The sequence below is a fragment of the Dermacentor variabilis genome, chromosome 10, assembly GCF_050947875.1.
Source record: "Dermacentor variabilis isolate Ectoservices chromosome 10, ASM5094787v1, whole genome shotgun sequence".
In the NCBI taxonomy this organism is placed as follows: domain Eukaryota; kingdom Metazoa; phylum Arthropoda; class Arachnida; order Ixodida; family Ixodidae; genus Dermacentor; species Dermacentor variabilis.
This window is the reverse complement of record NC_134577.1, coordinates 15,810,585-15,828,196: the sequence shown is the minus strand read 5'-3', so window position 1 is coordinate 15,828,196 and position 17,612 is coordinate 15,810,585. Positions and strand designations below refer to the sequence as shown.

General features: G+C 43.9%; 1 protein-coding gene across 26 annotated transcripts in view; it reads left to right on the top strand.

The window, feature by feature from the left end:
* LOC142560005 (uncharacterized) overlaps positions 1-17,612 on the top strand; it is a 161,441-nt gene that overhangs the window by 58,802 nt on the left and 85,027 nt on the right. For 13 of the 26 annotated variants that reach the window (XR_012823281.1, XR_012823280.1, XR_012823283.1 and 10 more), the window contains exon 3: positions 12,191-12,382. The exons of 4 other annotated variants lie outside the window; for them this stretch is intronic. Coding sequence is in view for 1 of the 22 variants with exons in the window: in XM_075671745.1 (XP_075527860.1) it covers positions 1,603-1,606 (4 nt within the window). In the remaining 21 variants the exon portion in view is untranslated. Of the gene's footprint in view, positions 1-1,280; positions 1,360-1,602; positions 1,793-2,972; positions 3,081-12,190; positions 12,383-17,612 lie in introns of those variants that run through there. 9 more of the 26 variants (XR_012823285.1, XR_012823286.1, XR_012823289.1 and 6 more) reach the window with 7 other exon arrangements.

Genomic DNA, 17,612 nt, shown 5'->3' with positions numbered 1-17,612 from the left:
TGATTAGAACTGACTAAAAATGCTTACTAATGACCAGTAATGACTAATGACAACTGAAAACACTTGTAATGACTACTGATGAATATTATATGACCAACATGTCTAACGACGGATCATAATGATAAGAGGAGGAAGAGTAGGCTTTAGCCGTTCACCTCCTACGAGAGATATTGTGAGACCCTGCGATTTTGTAAATTTTTAATGAACATGTTTAAATATATTTCATGAATAGGTGATGCGCTCTGCAGTGCAAAGGATTGAAATAGTTGTTAAAAGTACATCTGCCTGTTATTGACTTGAACGTCTCCAGGTGCAAGAAAGGATACGAAGTAGCAGCAATATACAGAGCAACTCGTCAAACCTGTTAGCGTACATCTTGGATTACCTTGCTGGTGCATTACGTTTTGTACTTAAATTCCCTTTGACTTTTTTTCCATGTGTGGCTTGCGTTATCACTCAAGCGACGTGTTCAGGTGCCTTGTTCCATATACCACATTTTCGAACAAACCCGGCAAACAATGATCGGGAAGCTTAAATTCAACAACATGCGAGATTATTTACAAAAAAGAACCGAGGCCGGTGCGCCGTACGCAGATCGGTGTGTATACAGGGTGTAATGCCGAGCAGATGAGCAGGTACGCGGTTTCCCCTCCGGTAAACTTGTAACCGCTCGTCTTTGCAGCAGTGCGCTGACATGACTTCAGCCGGCACTTGTCGTTCGAGCGCAAGCAAAACGAAAACCACACATTACAGCGTTCCCTTGAAGAGTGGACCACACTGTTCGTGCCGTAATGCGTGTTTCGTTGCAAATTTCAAAATCAGCGCTTTGTGTTAACTTATCCGGCGCGGCGGTTTAGCGGCTATGGTGTCGAGCTGCCAAGTACGACGTCGCCTGATCAAATCCCGGCCGCGGTGGGTGCATTTAGATGGTGGCGGGATGCAAAAACACCAGTGGCCCTTGCATTCGGGGAACGTTAAAGATCACCTGGTGTTCGAAATTTATTCGGAATATTCCACTACGCCGTGCCTGATAACCGAATCGTGGTTTTGGCACGTAAAACACCAGAATCTAATTCAATTAGCCAACTTGTCAATGGCCCAGGGAACGCTATGACGCAGTACAAGTTTTGAAAACGCATACTGTGCTGGCTTGCACGACGGGTTCTAATCTAGAGCAAACTCTCCCACTGCTGTCAAAAGAATTTGCGGTGCGCAGCCGATGCCTGCGTTGCAAATGGACTGTGCGGAATGGTTTTAACACAGGGAACATTTGCGCGCAGGTAAATCGCATCGTGCAGGTCGCCCATGAGCGCGCTAAGGGTGGAATTGCCCTCACTGCAAGTAAAGAACAAGGCGTCGGTAAGTATCTGAAAGCCAGAAGTCTGGGATAAAGCGAGATGAGTGTGTTCGGTAAAGCGAGAGGAGACTGTGTGTCCAAGAGACAATTCCCAATGACTTCGTCTCTCCGGAGGCCGAGGTACTTGTACCCGAAGCGACCCACGTGGGATGTTGGTACCCAGGCGCGTGAAAAGAGGCGGCTCGATGTTGTTTGCTGCTTCGAGCATCACGGGAACTACACTGTAATATATCAAATTTCTGCAGGTGAGCCTGCAGTGGGATTCCCGAGCTGTCTTCCGGGTCAGTTTCCGGAGCCACCATACGTCCTCCTATAGCCAGGCCATTGGGAGGTGGGCAGCCTCGTTCTTCACGCTTCGCGGGCGGTTTGAGCGGTGCATTTACCCTCGGTGAAATAACTTCATGCCAGTGACATTGTAATCCCTGCACAGTGCAGGTGAGTCATGGTGTACTGAGCAGTAGCACGTTGTCGCTATAGGGCGAAAATCCGGGCGCAGTGGATGGATGGATGGATGTTATGAGCGACCCCTTTGGAATGGGGCGGTGGGTTGCGCCACCAAGCTCTTGCTATTATACTGCGTAATGTCCCACCTAGGAAAAAAAAGAAAAAGAAAAGAACGCAAGATGAATTCTCATAAACAAATTTTATGACCCCCTATTGTGAACTTAGTTTTTGTACGTCTCCGTTTTTTGTTCTTTCCCTACTTCCGCCAAGCTTCGAATCGCCTCTTACTAATCTTCATTGCGGCCATGTTTACTTTCCCCCGGCTCTCGCTTAACCCAAGTGCTTCAAGGAGTCAATTGGTGCCTAAATCGACAGATGGGAATCCTTACATTCCAATAAAACATGCTCCATCGCTTCCCTAGCTTTACCGCAGCAAGCATATGCTTCTTTTTCCTTCTTATATATTGTTTTATGGGCCGGGGTTCTAAGGCATCCTGATCTCGCTTCGAAAAGTAATGAGCTTCCCTTTGAGTTATCATCAGTTGTTTCTTTCCTGATTTCGTTTTTTTCTCTTGAACGCGTCGTATGAGGCGCACCTAGTGGCAAAATTGGGCATGGAAGGGGCGGCCGCATCGGTTTGCTCTATGTCCGACAATCGTGCGAGATAAGCAGACAGCACTCGCTAAGTGGGGGGAGAGGCAAAGAAAGCTTAGTAATAAAAAAATTCTGACGCCATGGCGCGACCTCAATGAAGTCAATCATGGTGCAAGTGCTTTCAGCACTATGGTGGTGTGCAGCAGTACTATAGTACCTGTACCAATACTAAGCACTCTGAAATGAAATGATCTCCTATTGAGTACGCTAGGGATTCTATTTACCGGAAGATAAATGTTGGTGTCTTTTCCTTCGCCGAGGCCAGAGAGAAATGGCGAGAATAGGTGGTCTACACAATAGCGCGCACATTGACCGGAGCAGAACGCGGCGATCGAAGCCAGCAGATATTCAGTGTAACATTGCAAATTTGAAGAACGTCTTCTTGCGAACTACGAACATTGCTGATAGCGTGAAAGCGTCGATGAATTGTACGAAGTGCGGCGTTTATGAAAGGCGCTAACGACTTTAGAAACGACGACCGCGCTGGTAGAAAAATGATGCGTATGGCTATATGCAGGTTAACTCTGCTCGGTCGCCTAGGAAGCGGCTGGTCATGAGCAATGTCGTGTGAAAGTGGCAGAATGCTGTCGGGGGCCTGGCTGCGGACGACGTGGCTGCGAGTGCGGTAAGTGGCAGGGATATTATTTTTTGTGCTAATAAGCTGAGAATTGTGTTCGCGAGCTCGGGCAATATAATGCAATAAAAACAATTGCGCTTAGACATGCTATATATTATGTGGTTTCACGGACCAAAACAATGATCTGATTATGAAGAACTCCGTAGTGGGTAACTCCAGATTAATTTTGACCACCTGGGGTTCTTTAACGCGCAGTTAAATATAAATACAGGGAGTGTTTTTGCATTTCGTCCTGGTTGAAATGCAGCCTCCGTGGCCGAGATTTGATCCCGCGTTCTTGTGCGGCATGTAGAAATGCCGAAAAAAAAAGAGAACACCTTTCACTACTGATCTTGGTAAAAATATGTCCTGACCAAAGTTCTCGATGATGTCATCTTCAAGTTTATCGTCGCGTAGAGCATTTTCAGCCCTTCTCACAGCGATGCTTTAGTTTGCTGCAGTGCTATTAAGAACATTTACACTGACAAAGTATTTCTTGTACTAACAGCCTTTCTTCAGCCAAGTACCCGAGCGGGTTATGGCATTATTGACGAAGTTAGCGTTGCACAAAAGAAGCGAAAATACATTTTTAGGCCGTCAAAATTCAACATGGGCACTAGCTTCATAGCGTGTACGATAAAAGGTGGCACTAAAACGCTTATAGGCCCAGCATGCACATCCCGCTGGATCCGCTCTTAATGCACGTTCGGGTCGTCTTTTCGGAGCCTTCAGAGGTAGTCACCTTGTTCAGGTGTCGAAGGAGGTCGCTCTGAGTGCATTCGGTTCGTCTGCGGTAGCGCATGAACGGCTCCCAAACTGGCTTGAAGCGCCCAGTGCATTTGACGATTGCCGATCGTGCTCGCCATCATTCTTGTCAGATAAGTATTGCTCTAATTTCTTCCTTCACAAGAGTGTTTGGTTCTTTCATCCTTAGAGGACATGAAACTCGGGCAAGATGGTAGTGACTTTATTAATTATATGGTGTTTCTGCTTGTTCACCATTACAGTGTGCCAATTTGTATGCATGTATGCATGCTTTCTTTCCACAAAAGCACAGTACTGCAGAGGGAAAGTGGGAAATAAAGCTGCTCGTACCAGCTTGACCGGCCCCAATATAGTGTACACTCTAAATATTTTAGTGTTTGTCCAATGAGTGGGACACTTACAGTCAAGGATTAAAAAAAAATTTGACCACAGCACGTTGCACAGGAAAGTATTCTCTGCAGCTGTCATCAGCGTCCCGTTCCCTATGCCACCACCCTCCTTCCTCTTCGCATGATATCATCTTTCTTATCTCTTCCCCAGCGTTGAGTAGAAGGCTGCTGGCACCATACTCAGGCCGACCTCTGTGACTTTCTGCCAATTGAAATTATCTATGTATAGCACAGGATAACCAGCTTCATCTAGGTGTGCGACGAGAGAAAGCTGGTTGAAACTGTACAATAATTATGACAGCCTTGGCACCAACAAAATTTCCGACAGGACAATTTGACAGCGAAAGCTTCGAATGTTTTTTCGATGAGCGGTTCGTGTTCTTTGTCACAGCTGTCATCATTCTTGCCAGAAAAAGTCGGAAAACAGGATACCTTCATTGGTCCATAACAACGATTTGGTATTGCTCCTTAAACGTGAGCGTTTTAGCCATGGGACAACCGAACACCCTTTGTAACCCCGTAAAGGTGAGCATTTTTAGTCTGTATCCCCGGCAAGCATTGTATTCCTGTTCGGGGAAGTGTAAGTCTAGGAACTATGGTATTAGTAAATGTAAGACAGCTCTCAACACCGTCGTTATGAGTGCGCAGTCATCGCTGCTTTCAGTAGTTTTTAAACTTTCGTTTGTGAATCTTTCTACAGTTTTATCTCGTGGACGGTGACCGTGCTCAGACGCCAACAAGTGCACCGCTGCGTTTCTGACCTAATGCAGCTGCCTCTATGTTATTGTCTTCACAGCTCATCAATAAATTTTTATTTGAGACCATTCATGCAACCGATTCAACTAATTAGAGTATACGTAAGTAGATGCCTATCAAGAAGTTAGCTATCAAGAAAGGGGTGAAACAAAGAGACATAATCTCTCCAATAATATTTACTGCATGCTTAGAAGTATTCAAGCTATTAAACTGGAAAGGCCTAGGATTGAGGATCAACGGTGACAATCTCAGAAACTTTAGGTTTGTAGATGACATTGTTTTCTTGAGCAACAATGCAGACGAATTACAAAAAGTGATTGAGGACCTTAACAGAGAGTGTGAGAGTGTGGTTGAAGATTAATATGCAGAATAAAAAGATAATGATGAATAGCCGGGCAAGTGAACAAGAATTAAGGACCGCGAGTCAGCCTGTAGAGTCTGAAGGAGCACATTTACCTAGGTCAACTAATCACAGGAAAGTGTGATCATGAGAAAGAAATTCATAGAATAAAAATGGGCTGAAGCACATACAGAATGCATTACCAAATACTGTCATGAAGCTTACCACTCACATTGAAAGAAGTGTACAACCATTGCACTCTACTTGTGCTAACATAAGGGACAGGGACTTGGAGGTTAACAAAGAATCTCAAGAACAACTTAATTACCGTGCAAAGAGCCATGGAACTAAAAATGTTAGATGTAGCCTTAAGAGACGAGAAGAGAGCGGCGTGGATTAGTGAGCAAACAAGGATAGCCGATGTTCTAGTTGACATTAAGAGAAAAATTCACGCAGAAAAAACTCTGGGCGTTGCATATTTATTTATTTATTCAAAAGAACCTTACAGGCCCTATGGCAGGGCATACAGTAAGGGGGGCATATTAAACAGTAAAGTACAAATTTCCAACAAGAACAGTGCTATAAAAAGATTACCATGTTACACAATATTGAAGGCACTAGGAATACAAAGCAATATCTGAACGCACACGAACACTTGTTACTGTTAACAGAGCAAAGGAATACCGTTTATAAAAATGATATACAACATGGAAAAAATGCACGATAACATACACTAGATTGGTCACTCGTGAACGGTAAATGGAAAAAGCACGAGTAACTGAGAGCGGAACGTGTCGGGATTAGATATGGAGGCTATGTTATCAGGGAGGTCATTCCAGAGACGAATGGTACGTGGTAGTGCAGATGAATTAAATGCATTTGTTTTACCGTATATGCGCATAAAACTGAATTGATTATGTAATATGCGTGAAAAAGAGTCGGGTATTTGCAGTTGTAACCGGGTACACTTATAAGTGTAAATATATTTGTGGAATAAGCACAGAAGAGCGATGTTGCGGCGGATATGTAATGGTGGCAACAGTAGGTCTAGTTTACTTTGTGTAATGCTTGAGTTCATACTCTAGTTACGGGATATGAACCGGGTTGCTCTGTTTTGTATCATTTCCGTCATATTTATTAAGTAATTTTGATGAGGGCACCAAATTGGGGAGGCGAATTCTAACTGTGGCAAAATGAATGTTTGGAAAGCGAGATTTCGAATGTTTGGCGGGGCATTTCGCAAGTTGCGTCGTAGATAGCCAAGAGAACGTGATGCTTTGGCGCATATAGAAGTGATGTGTGGGGCCCATGAAAGATTCTCTGTAAGAACAACACCAAGGTACTTATATGACGAAGTGTGGGAAAGCATAGTGTTATTAAGATAATACGAATATTTAGAATTTACACATTTTCGGCTGAAGCACATCACCTGGCACTTTGTAATGTTTAGTGTCATGAGCCATTTGTTACACCAGTTAGCGATAAGGTAAAGATCTGCTTGAAGTTTCAAGTGATCGTCAGTCGTGTGAATAGGACGGTAGACTATGCAGTCATCGGCAAAAAGGCGCATGCAGGAAGTAAGCTAAGTTGGTAAGTCGTTAATGTAGATTAAGAAGAGTAAGGGGCCGAGGACGCTGCCTTGTGGCACACCAGAGCTAACAGAAGAAGGCGGGGAAGAGAAATCGTTAACAACAGTAAACTGTTCTCGAAAAGAAAGAAAATTACGAATCCAGGATAATGTTCGAGTCAAGTCGTAGGGCAGATAATTTGGAAATTAGGCGACAGTGGGGCACGCGGTCAAAAGCTTTAGAGAAGTCAAGAAAGATAGTCAGTTTGAAGGTTGCAGTTCATGTTAAAGTGCAAGTCAGTCGTTAGTTCAAACAATTGCGTATCACAAGAAAATCCCTTCCTAAAACCATGCTGATTAGAAAAAAAGTTGTGAGCTTCTAGGTGGCTGTACACGTGGGAAGTGATTATATGCTCGAGAATTTTGCACCATATGCAGGTTAAAGATATGGGCCGATAGTTGTCAGGTGTATGAACATCTCCAGATTTGTGAATTGGTATTATTTTTACTTTTAACCAATCGGTGGGTAACATTCCAGATGCTAGGGAGTGTTGAAAAATATCGCATAAGATCTTGCTTGATCCAGCGATGGTGTTCTTTAAAATCTTAGAATTAATGTTGTCAATACCGGCGGAAGTAGATATTTTGGGGTTACTAATGAGTAATTTAACGCCTTCAACAGTGATATCGATTGGTTCAATGTATGCGGCATCAAGTTCCGGAAAAGTTGGAACATTGGAAAAGTCCTCCTGAGTGAAAACAGATGAAAAAAGAAAGTGTTGAATACGGTGGGGCAATCGGGGCCAGAAATAGGTATGTTTTCTGTTCCTTGCAAAGTTATGGTGTTAGTATCTCTTGTCGGAGATATGGTTTGCCAAAATTTTTTAGGATTGGAAGTTAGCAGCGATGGTAGGTCTTGAGAGTAATATTTATCTTTGGCGGAAGATATCGCTGAGCAGTAATTGTTTAAACTGTCTTCGTATATCTGCCAAGCCTCAGCACTGCGCACGCGTTTAGCCCTGTTATAAGAACGCTTTTTCCTATTCCTTAGTTTGCGAAGAGGCTTGTTGAACCAAGGGCTGGATTTGTCATTAGTTATGGAGACTATCGGGACGTAACGGTCTACTAATGCAGTTAATTTGACCCTGAAGAGAACTCAGTTGTTGTTGACGGATCGACAATGAAATAAAGGTAGTAGCACTTGGCAAAAAAATTCTTCTAGTTGGGAGTTAATCTCGTCGTAATTTGCTCTGTTATAATCGCGAATTTGTTTAGTTGTTATGCCAGACACGGGCTTCGGGATGCTAACAGCTAGTTGGATGAGGTTATGATCACTAAAGCCGTATGCGTATGTATGCGTAAGCATTGTGGCATTTGCTCATCTTCACACAGCCCATTGTAATTATCAATGTTACGAAACTTGATCCGAAAAGTATAAACCCTTATCAACCCTTGTTGATCGTTATTAGTTTTATCGAACTTGATCCGACCTTTATTAACTAATATTGGTCCATATCAGCCTGGGTATCCAACGCAGCTGTTGTAAAACCACCACATTTGCTGAGGGGGGTATCCAATACTTTAGTGTTGGTTCGTTTGGTTGTTTTGAGCTTGTTCTTTCATCATCAGTATATTTTATGTCCACTGCAGGACGAAGGCCTCTTCCCGCGATCTCCGATTACCATTATGCAAAACTGAGGCGAGGCGTGCAGACAGGACACAAGAGTACTTAATGTGCTTAATCTCTTCTTTATGTAAAGTTGACTCACGCACGCACTTCCACCATTATAGACATGCCATGCCTCTACCATAAGACGCGTATCTTCATTCTTATGCTTGTGCAATATCGCGCATTCATTTAACTCTGGCGTGTATTTAAATAGACCGGCACATGTACCCGACTGACACGTGGCATTCATGAGCTTGCGCAGGTGAGTTTTGTCTTCTTTCTTTTTTCGCCTCAGTGCTCCCTTCAGTTGATAGTCGGCGTTCGTGTTGTCCAGTTCTCTACTGTTGTGTCCTGTCTGCACGCCTCACCTCTTTTTTGCATAATGAATCCTTACCAACTAGCCCAGCTTTCTGTCGTTCTAAGCTCCGATTACCCTTGTCCTGCGCCAACAGATCCGAACCAGAACCCACAAATTTCCTAATTTTATCGCTCCACCTAGTCTTCTGCCGTCCTCGATTGCGTTTCCCTTCTCTTGGTACCCATTCTGTAACCCTAATGGTCCAACGGTTATCTAACCGGCGCATCACATGACCTGCCCAGCTACATTTTTCTCTCTTAATGTCAGTTAGAATATCGGCTATGCCCGTTTGCTCTCTGATCCGAACCGCTCTCTGTCTGTCTCTTAACGTTATGCCTAGCATTCTTCGTTCCATCGCTCTTTGCGCGGTCCTTGTTCTCAAGCGTCTGTGTCATTCTCCAAGACTCTGCCCCATATGTTAGCACTGGTAACCACGCTGTTGTGTGCGGCCATGGATAATGTGGTGTTGGTATTGAAGAGAGGCTGCTTTTTTCTACGGGCATCCAGAAAATGATCCAGTGTGGGGCCCGTCGCAATTCGCGCACTAAGGTTGTCTTATAGACTTGCAGTCTTTGTGATGGTGGTCTTCTGCACATATTTGGCAGCGCCTTGGTCCTCGGCAGTTTTTCGCTAAGTGACCAAATCTCTAGCAGTTGTAGCAGCGTCTGGCTGGCCCCAGGTATTGCTCGACTGGATGGCCAGTGAAGCCAAGATACACACACTCTGGAATTGGTCGGTCATAGCGAAATTGAAAAATTACACTTCTAACGGGGTGCGATTCCACGGTGCAATCTTAACGTATGTAATGTGTCTTACGTCTGGCTGATGTCACTCCTGCCTGTCTTAAATATTCTGTTAACTGTGTATGTTGTAGAGGTACGTTTCGTATGTATGACTCCGGAATAAATGGCTTCAGTAGTACGCCAGCCACCTGTACACATGACAACAAACACTTGGCTGAGGCGAGTGAACTCAGTGACCGAGAAACTTACGTCTTTGTTCACTGGGAAAGAACCTACTTTCGCTTTTGCTAGCGCAACGATTTCTTAGGCTACAACATTTGGGTTCACTTTCCAAAACGTTTTCACTTGTTCAATCGGTCGGAATACCGCATAAATTCCCTCGAACCTCCCATAATTCCCTCGAACCTCCCTCATCACATTCAATGTCCTCTCCTTCGCTAAGGAAGTAGGTCGATGTTTTCGTATTCATGTGGTCAATGTAATCTTCAACTCTGATCTTTTTCGCACGGCTTGCTTCATCCGCCATGCTCCCTGCTTTCCTCGCCGCTTCCAGTACTAGTGTTGGTGGTCGCATGTAAGAGACCCTGGCGGCTTCAGGCTGGCTCCCAGGCTCGTCGGTTCCGAAGCCATGCTGCGGTAATCGCGGCCCTTGCCACGCTTGCACATCCCCGTTGCTGCCTTGCCCCTCCGCCACGGTGGCAGTCGAACGACAGCGCTTGGTGCCGTCGCGCCGCTCATCGGTATCGGTGATCGCTGCTGATGTCTTCGAAGCCGTAAAAAGTTTCCACGATAGCCGCTCTAGTGCCTGATTTGCCTCGGCAGCTACACTTCTTCCTCTTCCACAAGAATATTTACCACAAGAGAACGAAATTCGATGCTGCATAGACGTTGCTTGACGACCGCCATTGCAATGTCGACGCAGAGGTAGGACAGATGCTGAATAGCAAGCGATGCAGTGAGCAGACAAGGGCACTACTTGGCCAACTGACGTACAGGATAGTATTGTTAGCATGCCTTGCAGCACGCGTCCGTATTACTTGCGCTAAAGCTTCAGTGACAAATGTTTTGGTTATTTCTGGTTGTCGTTAATGTTTACTAGAATAAGCATACATTTTGACAATCTTACCTGCGTGATCCGATTGTGGCGCGCTGATATGTTTGCACACGCTGTCACATTGACTATAATAATTAAGCTGTCTATTATTAAGACCCTTAATTCCTTTATTTGGGGGGGGGGGGTGTTCACAATATTCTGCGCCTGATTACGTTGTGATAAGTATGAACCAACCAGGCCGGCAACAAGTAACGATACTAATAACGGCCCATGTATTATACTACTTTGAGTGTATTGTGGGAAAATCAAACCCTGACGGAGAAACTGAAATCGTGAATTTCTGAAGAATTCGATAACCGAAAAATACAATCTCCTTCATGCGGGCCACCTTGATCGCTGACGTTAATGCGTCAGCACCAGGGGTGCGATCGGAGATGGTTGTTCGGCGCGTTCGTTCGGTTACCGGCGCGCGCGATTGGCCTACTCCGCGCCGACGTCGCCAGCCGCGGGGCGCCGCCCCGTTTTTGGTGACGTCAAAATGACGACATGCTCCTGTCAATCATCCGCCCACCGAGCATTTCGTCCGAACGCGACGGGAGTTGAGAAGTTTGGAGCGATCATACGGCTTCGCATGGCGCGTCTGGTGGATTGGATTGGATCCAACAGGCGGCCTTTTCAGCTGCGGAATGGCACGTTTGAATCCAATTCATAGTTTAATTCTAGAAAATGGCGCTTCCGTTGGAAACTTAGGTTGTTGCGCTGGCTTTTCTAGAGGAAGGAGGAGAGCGGGTGGCGGTGCGAAACGCGTTTGAAGAGATGGCAGAAAGTGAATTCCGGCGTCGTTTTTGTTTCTCGAAACAAATAATTCGTTGGTTGTACAGAGAAATCGACAAGACCATCGGTGCCAGCGAGCCACTGGGATGTTGTCGCTGCCTCTTGAAAAGTGCGCCAATCTTCCCGTCGTTTTTTTTTTCTTTTTCCTTCTCGCTGTGCGCGACACCACCTAGGGACGACGCAAAGAACCTAATAGTTATAAATTGCAGTAGTCACACGTACTACTATTTGAAAACGTGTTTGGGCTTGAGAAGAAAAAATACATTTTTTTAGATAAAGATTTCATTCAATTGGAAGACGAGAAACATTTGGCTTTGTAGTATACTGTTTGCAAGCAGACGACAAACGACGGAGATAAACTTCCGGGGAGGTCACCGCTTCCTGATTGGCTGCTCTCTCCGCCCCGCTGTCACAAATTTTGCATACTGCAACTTTGTGACGTTGCAGCAACTGAACAGAACGCGTATCGAACAAAATATCTCCGATCGCGCCCCAGCTGCGTGCTTACGTGATCATTCTATATTCAGAAAATGATGAAGATGATGCTTCTATCTTGTTACACGTGTAACCTTGGAAGAATCACAACTTCGTCTTCATGCTTCGTATACCATGAGTCACATTTCGTACCTTTCTTTGGGATGCAGCGCACTGCAAAGGAGGACACCAGAGTGCAAGAACAAGCCCACGTACGGTGATAGGCAAGGATACGGTGAAAACACGCAGTTCATCGCAGCCGTGGCAGATGGTTCCATCCGTTCCCTAGGAGTGGAATCAACATGTTTTGAGTGGCGTCACCGCAGACGACACCGGCATCAGATTTATTGTGGACGACACTGGTAAGCATAATGTCCGCAAACGTGGCTTGAAACTTATATCACTGCAAAGCCTAACACTAAACAAAGTTTGTGGACGAACGGTTTACTACGAAGAGCGCTCCCATTTCGCAACAAACACGCAGTGTACGTTAATTAGTGCCATCCACAAAATATACTTTGATTTAAGGTTTTGTCGTTGCAACCTACGTTAGCCACATAACTACTATGCTGTAACCGGAGACAGTATATAGGCACTTTTACGTCTGTATTGATAGCTGGCTATAAGAGTGCACTGTCACAACCGGTATAAAGATAGGTTTGTGTTTAAAATGCTAGATAGCTTAAAAGCGTGGGGAAGGGAAAGAAAGGGGCCGCATAAGGACAAATTTAAATCTAACGATGGCATGTCGAGTAGAAAACGCATTTAGAAGAGGAAGTCAGTATATCTGTTCTTGCGTATATTGTCATAGCGATACAAGTGCGCATACAATAATGCTACAAAATCTTAAGTCACGTTCGGAAAAAAAAGAATGGTGGAAGAACAAACAGCGTTACCGGCCTGTGTGAACGAAATCGATTAGGCTCCGAAGGCTCTGCAGACCGATGGGAAATAAATGATAATAAATCACGTGTAATTGTATATCAGTGTAAATTAAACGAAATAAGAGACAGGTAGAGGCAAGACCCTGTAATATCCCTCGCGTTCAAAGAAAATTACAAGATATAGGAAAGCTGCGCTGAAAACCTAAGCAAGAAAAATGTGAGGCTGATGAAAAATCAGGCAGAGCTCCAGGACAGAATGCATCGCGAAAACTTTTTTTTTTTCTTGTAGTGCTGCCGATTCCCCTTCAGAATCTTGGAATAATAAACTGCTCCATGTAACCTCTGAGGCTCTAGACCTTCCCATTTGCAAAAGTATAAATCTAAGAAGCGCAGATGAGATGCGCACATAGCAGACATGCATATGCACGCCAGTTGTGGTGAAATTTCAAGGCAGGTGTTGCACATTATGGAGTCCTGAAATAGCCACACGGCGAGGGTAGCCGAGCCGCAGTAGAGGCTACTCAACTTGCAGGCGGTTTGCCACGGCGTATCGGGGCAGATGGCGGATGAGACCAATGTTGCCAGATGACTTTGCATTTTAATATCTCCTATTATTCAAACAATTATTGCCACGAGCATATTATTTGTACATGATACAGAACACACACAAAAACACTATTAGGCGGTTTGAAGAAGATTGATTCAATTGGCGCGCAAATGCAAAAAGAAACACAACCAACAAATAGTACAGTAGTGCGAAACAAATGTGGAACACGAACTACGCAATCGAGCCATCAAGTAGACGCGATAAGTACCATTATTCAATGGTAAAGAATAAAAAAATACTTTTCTTAAAATCTTGTGGTTTGTTAATTACCAAAGTGAATGGTAGCCGATTCTACTCGGATGATATTGCGGGATTGGACGAATTATGATGGCAAAGTGTACGGCAGGGGTGGGGGGGTGCACTTCGCGCTTGCTTGGGCGATTTGTGCGTGAAGAAATGGTTGTTGGCGGTATAATGAACATGTCTGTGACTACAGTGCTCATGTTACGCCTTCTGCGTAACGAAAGGTATGTGATCGACAACTTGTTTTTCATTAGTGTTACGCGGGATGGATGCTTATAGTCATGAAGAATAAATTGTGATGCGCGTTTCGAACACATCTGATAACATCCATGGAAACTTGGTATAAGGGTCCAGTATCGATGTCGCCTTTTCAATTTTCGTTTTACGTACTGCAGCATGCGATTCGTGCTAGCGATGTTCGAAGTGACATGCGTATTTCATGCAAGATCACGTGTTAGCTGAACGCCTTCACACTAACGGAAACAACGCATTTCCGAAAGCAAAGTTATATCGTTATTGCTGTAGTATGAGCGAATGACGCATGCCGTCGGGATGAGGCACATTGTACTGCGTTTTTGAAGGATTAAAAGCCATTTTGCATTGCAAGCACCAGTGAAACAAAGCGTTAAGATCTCCTTCCAAAATTGTTATGCCATTAGCGTGCTTTATTCTCGATAGAAGACAGAACCGTTCAGAAAAGCTTGATAGACTAAGTTATGATCATGGATATAAGAAAAAACAACGGGTGCAGCACCTATTCGATACGCCGTGTATTACTGGAATTATAAATGGAATGCAATGATTATACACTTATCCATTTCAACGACATTGATAAGCTCCCCGTCAGGATTCGGCAATTGCTGCCGTACGCACTCCAACCCATTCTTATTCCGTAAATTTCCCTCTCATGATCATGGGCCCTTTTGAGTAATTGCTCTAGATACACGTACTGCTGCACGGCCTCTAGGCTTTGGCTTGCGATCACAAATTTTTGTTGTCTTTCCGGGCTATGAGCGAATGAGCGTATGAGTACGTATGAGCGAATGACGCATTCCGTCGGGAGAAACACATTGTACTGCGTTTTTGAAGGATTAAAATACATTTTTGCATTGGAAGCACCAGCGAAATATAGCGTTATGATTCCAAAATTCTTATGCCGGGAGCGTGCTTTAATCTCGATACAAGACAGAACCGTTAGAGAAAACTCGATAGACTAAGTTATGATCATTGATATAAGAAAAAAACGAGCCTAGCACCTATTTGATACGTTACATATTGCTGGAATTACAAATGGAATGCAATGATTACACACTTGTATTTTCAAAGACATTGATAAGCACCCCTCAGCATTTGGCAATTGCCGCCGTACACACTCCAACCCATTCTTATTCCGTAAATTTCTCTCTCATGATTATCGGCCTTCTTGAGTAATTGCTCTAGATACACGTACTCCTACACAGCCTCTAGGCTCTGACTTGCGATCATGAATTTTTGTTGTCTTTCCAGGCTACTTATTATTACCTTTGTCAGCTACATATTATTCAACCCTACTCTTAAACTACCTTGGTTAACGAGGTCAATCATTTGTTGCAATTCATCTCCAGTGTTGCTGAACAAGATAATGTGATCTGCAAAGCGGAGGTTCCTAAGATGTTCCCCATTTATCCTCACTCATAAGGCTTCCTCTGATAACTTAAGTACTTCACTTGAGCAAGCAGTGAATAGCACTGCAGGGATGGGTCTCCTTGCTTGACGCCTTTAAGGAACTAACAGACATTGTTTGGGATTTCATTGGCCTTAGTGAGATTAGAACTGGTGAGGCTTATACAGTGCTGACTAACGGCCATGTCTTTTGCTATAAAGGTCTCCCATGATAAACAATACGGGGTACTATTCCTAATACATAAGGATAGCCGGCAACATTGACGAATTCTAAAGCAAAAAAGAAAGAATAAAGAAAAGTGAAAACTCAGTATACTGTAGTAATGGGTGACTTCAATGCAAAAGTAGGGAAAAAGCAGGCTGGTGAACAAGCAATTTGCTACTACGGTGTCGATTCTAGGAACGCTAGAGGAGATATGCTGGTAGAATTCGCAGAAAGGAATAAGCTTCGAATAATGAATTTTTTTTATGAAGCGTAGCAACAGAAAGTGGACCTGGAAAATCCCTAAGGTGAATGAAACAAGAAATAAAATTGATTTCATACTTTCTGCCGACTTCAGCTTAGTGCGGGATGTAGAGGTAATAGGTAGGGTAAGATGCATTGATCATAGGTTAGTGAGGGCTAGGATTCACATCAGTTTGGAGAAAGAGTAAAATTGGTAAGCAACAAACAGGTCAGCCTAACAGCAGTAAGGGTAAAAGCATACAAATTTTTAGCCTGGTACTTGTAAAGAAATTTGCAGCCTTAGAACAGAGAAATGAAGATTACATATAGATAATGAATGAAACCGTATCCTGGTCGGCTCCAGAGGCAGCAATTGAAGTGGGAGGCAAGGTGCCAAGGCAACGAGTAGGCAAACTCTCCCAAGTAAGAAAGGATCTAAGAAGCGAGAAAGAATGAAAGTGTCCAACTCAAGAGATTAGATAGAATTCACGGAACTGTGAAAACTGACCAACAAGGCGAAAATAACTGATATTCGAAACTATAACATGAGAAAGACTGAAGAAGCCATAAAGAATGGATGCAGCCTGAAATCAGTGAGAAGGAAACTTGGCATAGGACAAACTATGATGTATGCACTGAAAGATAATCAGGGTAATATCAGCAATCTCGAAGGTATAGTAAAAGCAGCGGAAGAATTCTATACTGACCTGTACAGTACCCAGAGGAGTCAGGATACCTCCATTCGGAGCAGTAAAGAACATGTTCCAGAAACTCCGCCTATAGCTTGCGATTAGGCCAGAAGCGCCTTGCGAGACATGAAACTGGGAAAAGCGGCAGGAGAAGAGGGAATAACAGCCTCTTTAATGAAAGATGGAGGGGACATAATGCTTGAAAAACTGGCCGCTCTCTATGAAATGTCTATAGACTTCAAGGGCCCCAGAAAGCTTGGAAGAAGGTAAACATTATACTAATCCACAAAAAAGGGAGACGTTAAAGAATTTAAAAAAATATATGCCCATTAGCTTACTCCCAGTATTATATAGAATGTTCAGGATAACTTGCATTAGAATAAGGGCGACACTGGACTTTAGCCAACCAAGGGAACAAGCTGGCTTCAGGAAGATATACTTTACGACGGATCGCATCCATGTCATTAATCAGGTAATCGACAAACCCGCAGAGTACAATCAACCTCTCTATATGGCTTTCATAGATTACGAAAAGGCATTTTATTCAGTATAGATACCAGCACTCATAGAGGCATTACGTAACCAAGGAGTACACGCGGTTTACGTAATTATCTTGCAAAATGTCTACAGAGATTTCACAGCTACCTTAATTCTACACAAGTAGGAACATACCTATAAAGAAAGAGATCAGACAGGGAGACACAATCTATTCGCTGAGAGGTTGTAAGAAGTATTTAAGCTCTTAAAGTGGGAAGGCTTAGGAGCAAAGATCGACGGCGAATATCTAAGCAACCTTTGGTTTGCCAGTGACATTGTTCAATTCAGCAACACTGCAGACCAGTTACAACAAATGATTGAAGACCTTAACATAGAGAGTGTAAGAGTGGGGTTGAAGACAATTGTGCCGTAGAGAACGATAATAATCAATAGCCAAGCAAGGGAACGACAGTTCAGGACCGCCAGTCGGCCTCTAGAGTCTGTGAACGAGTACATTTGGCTAGGTCAAGTAGTCAAGGGGAACCCTGATCATCAGAACGAAATTCATAGAAGTTAAAATATGGG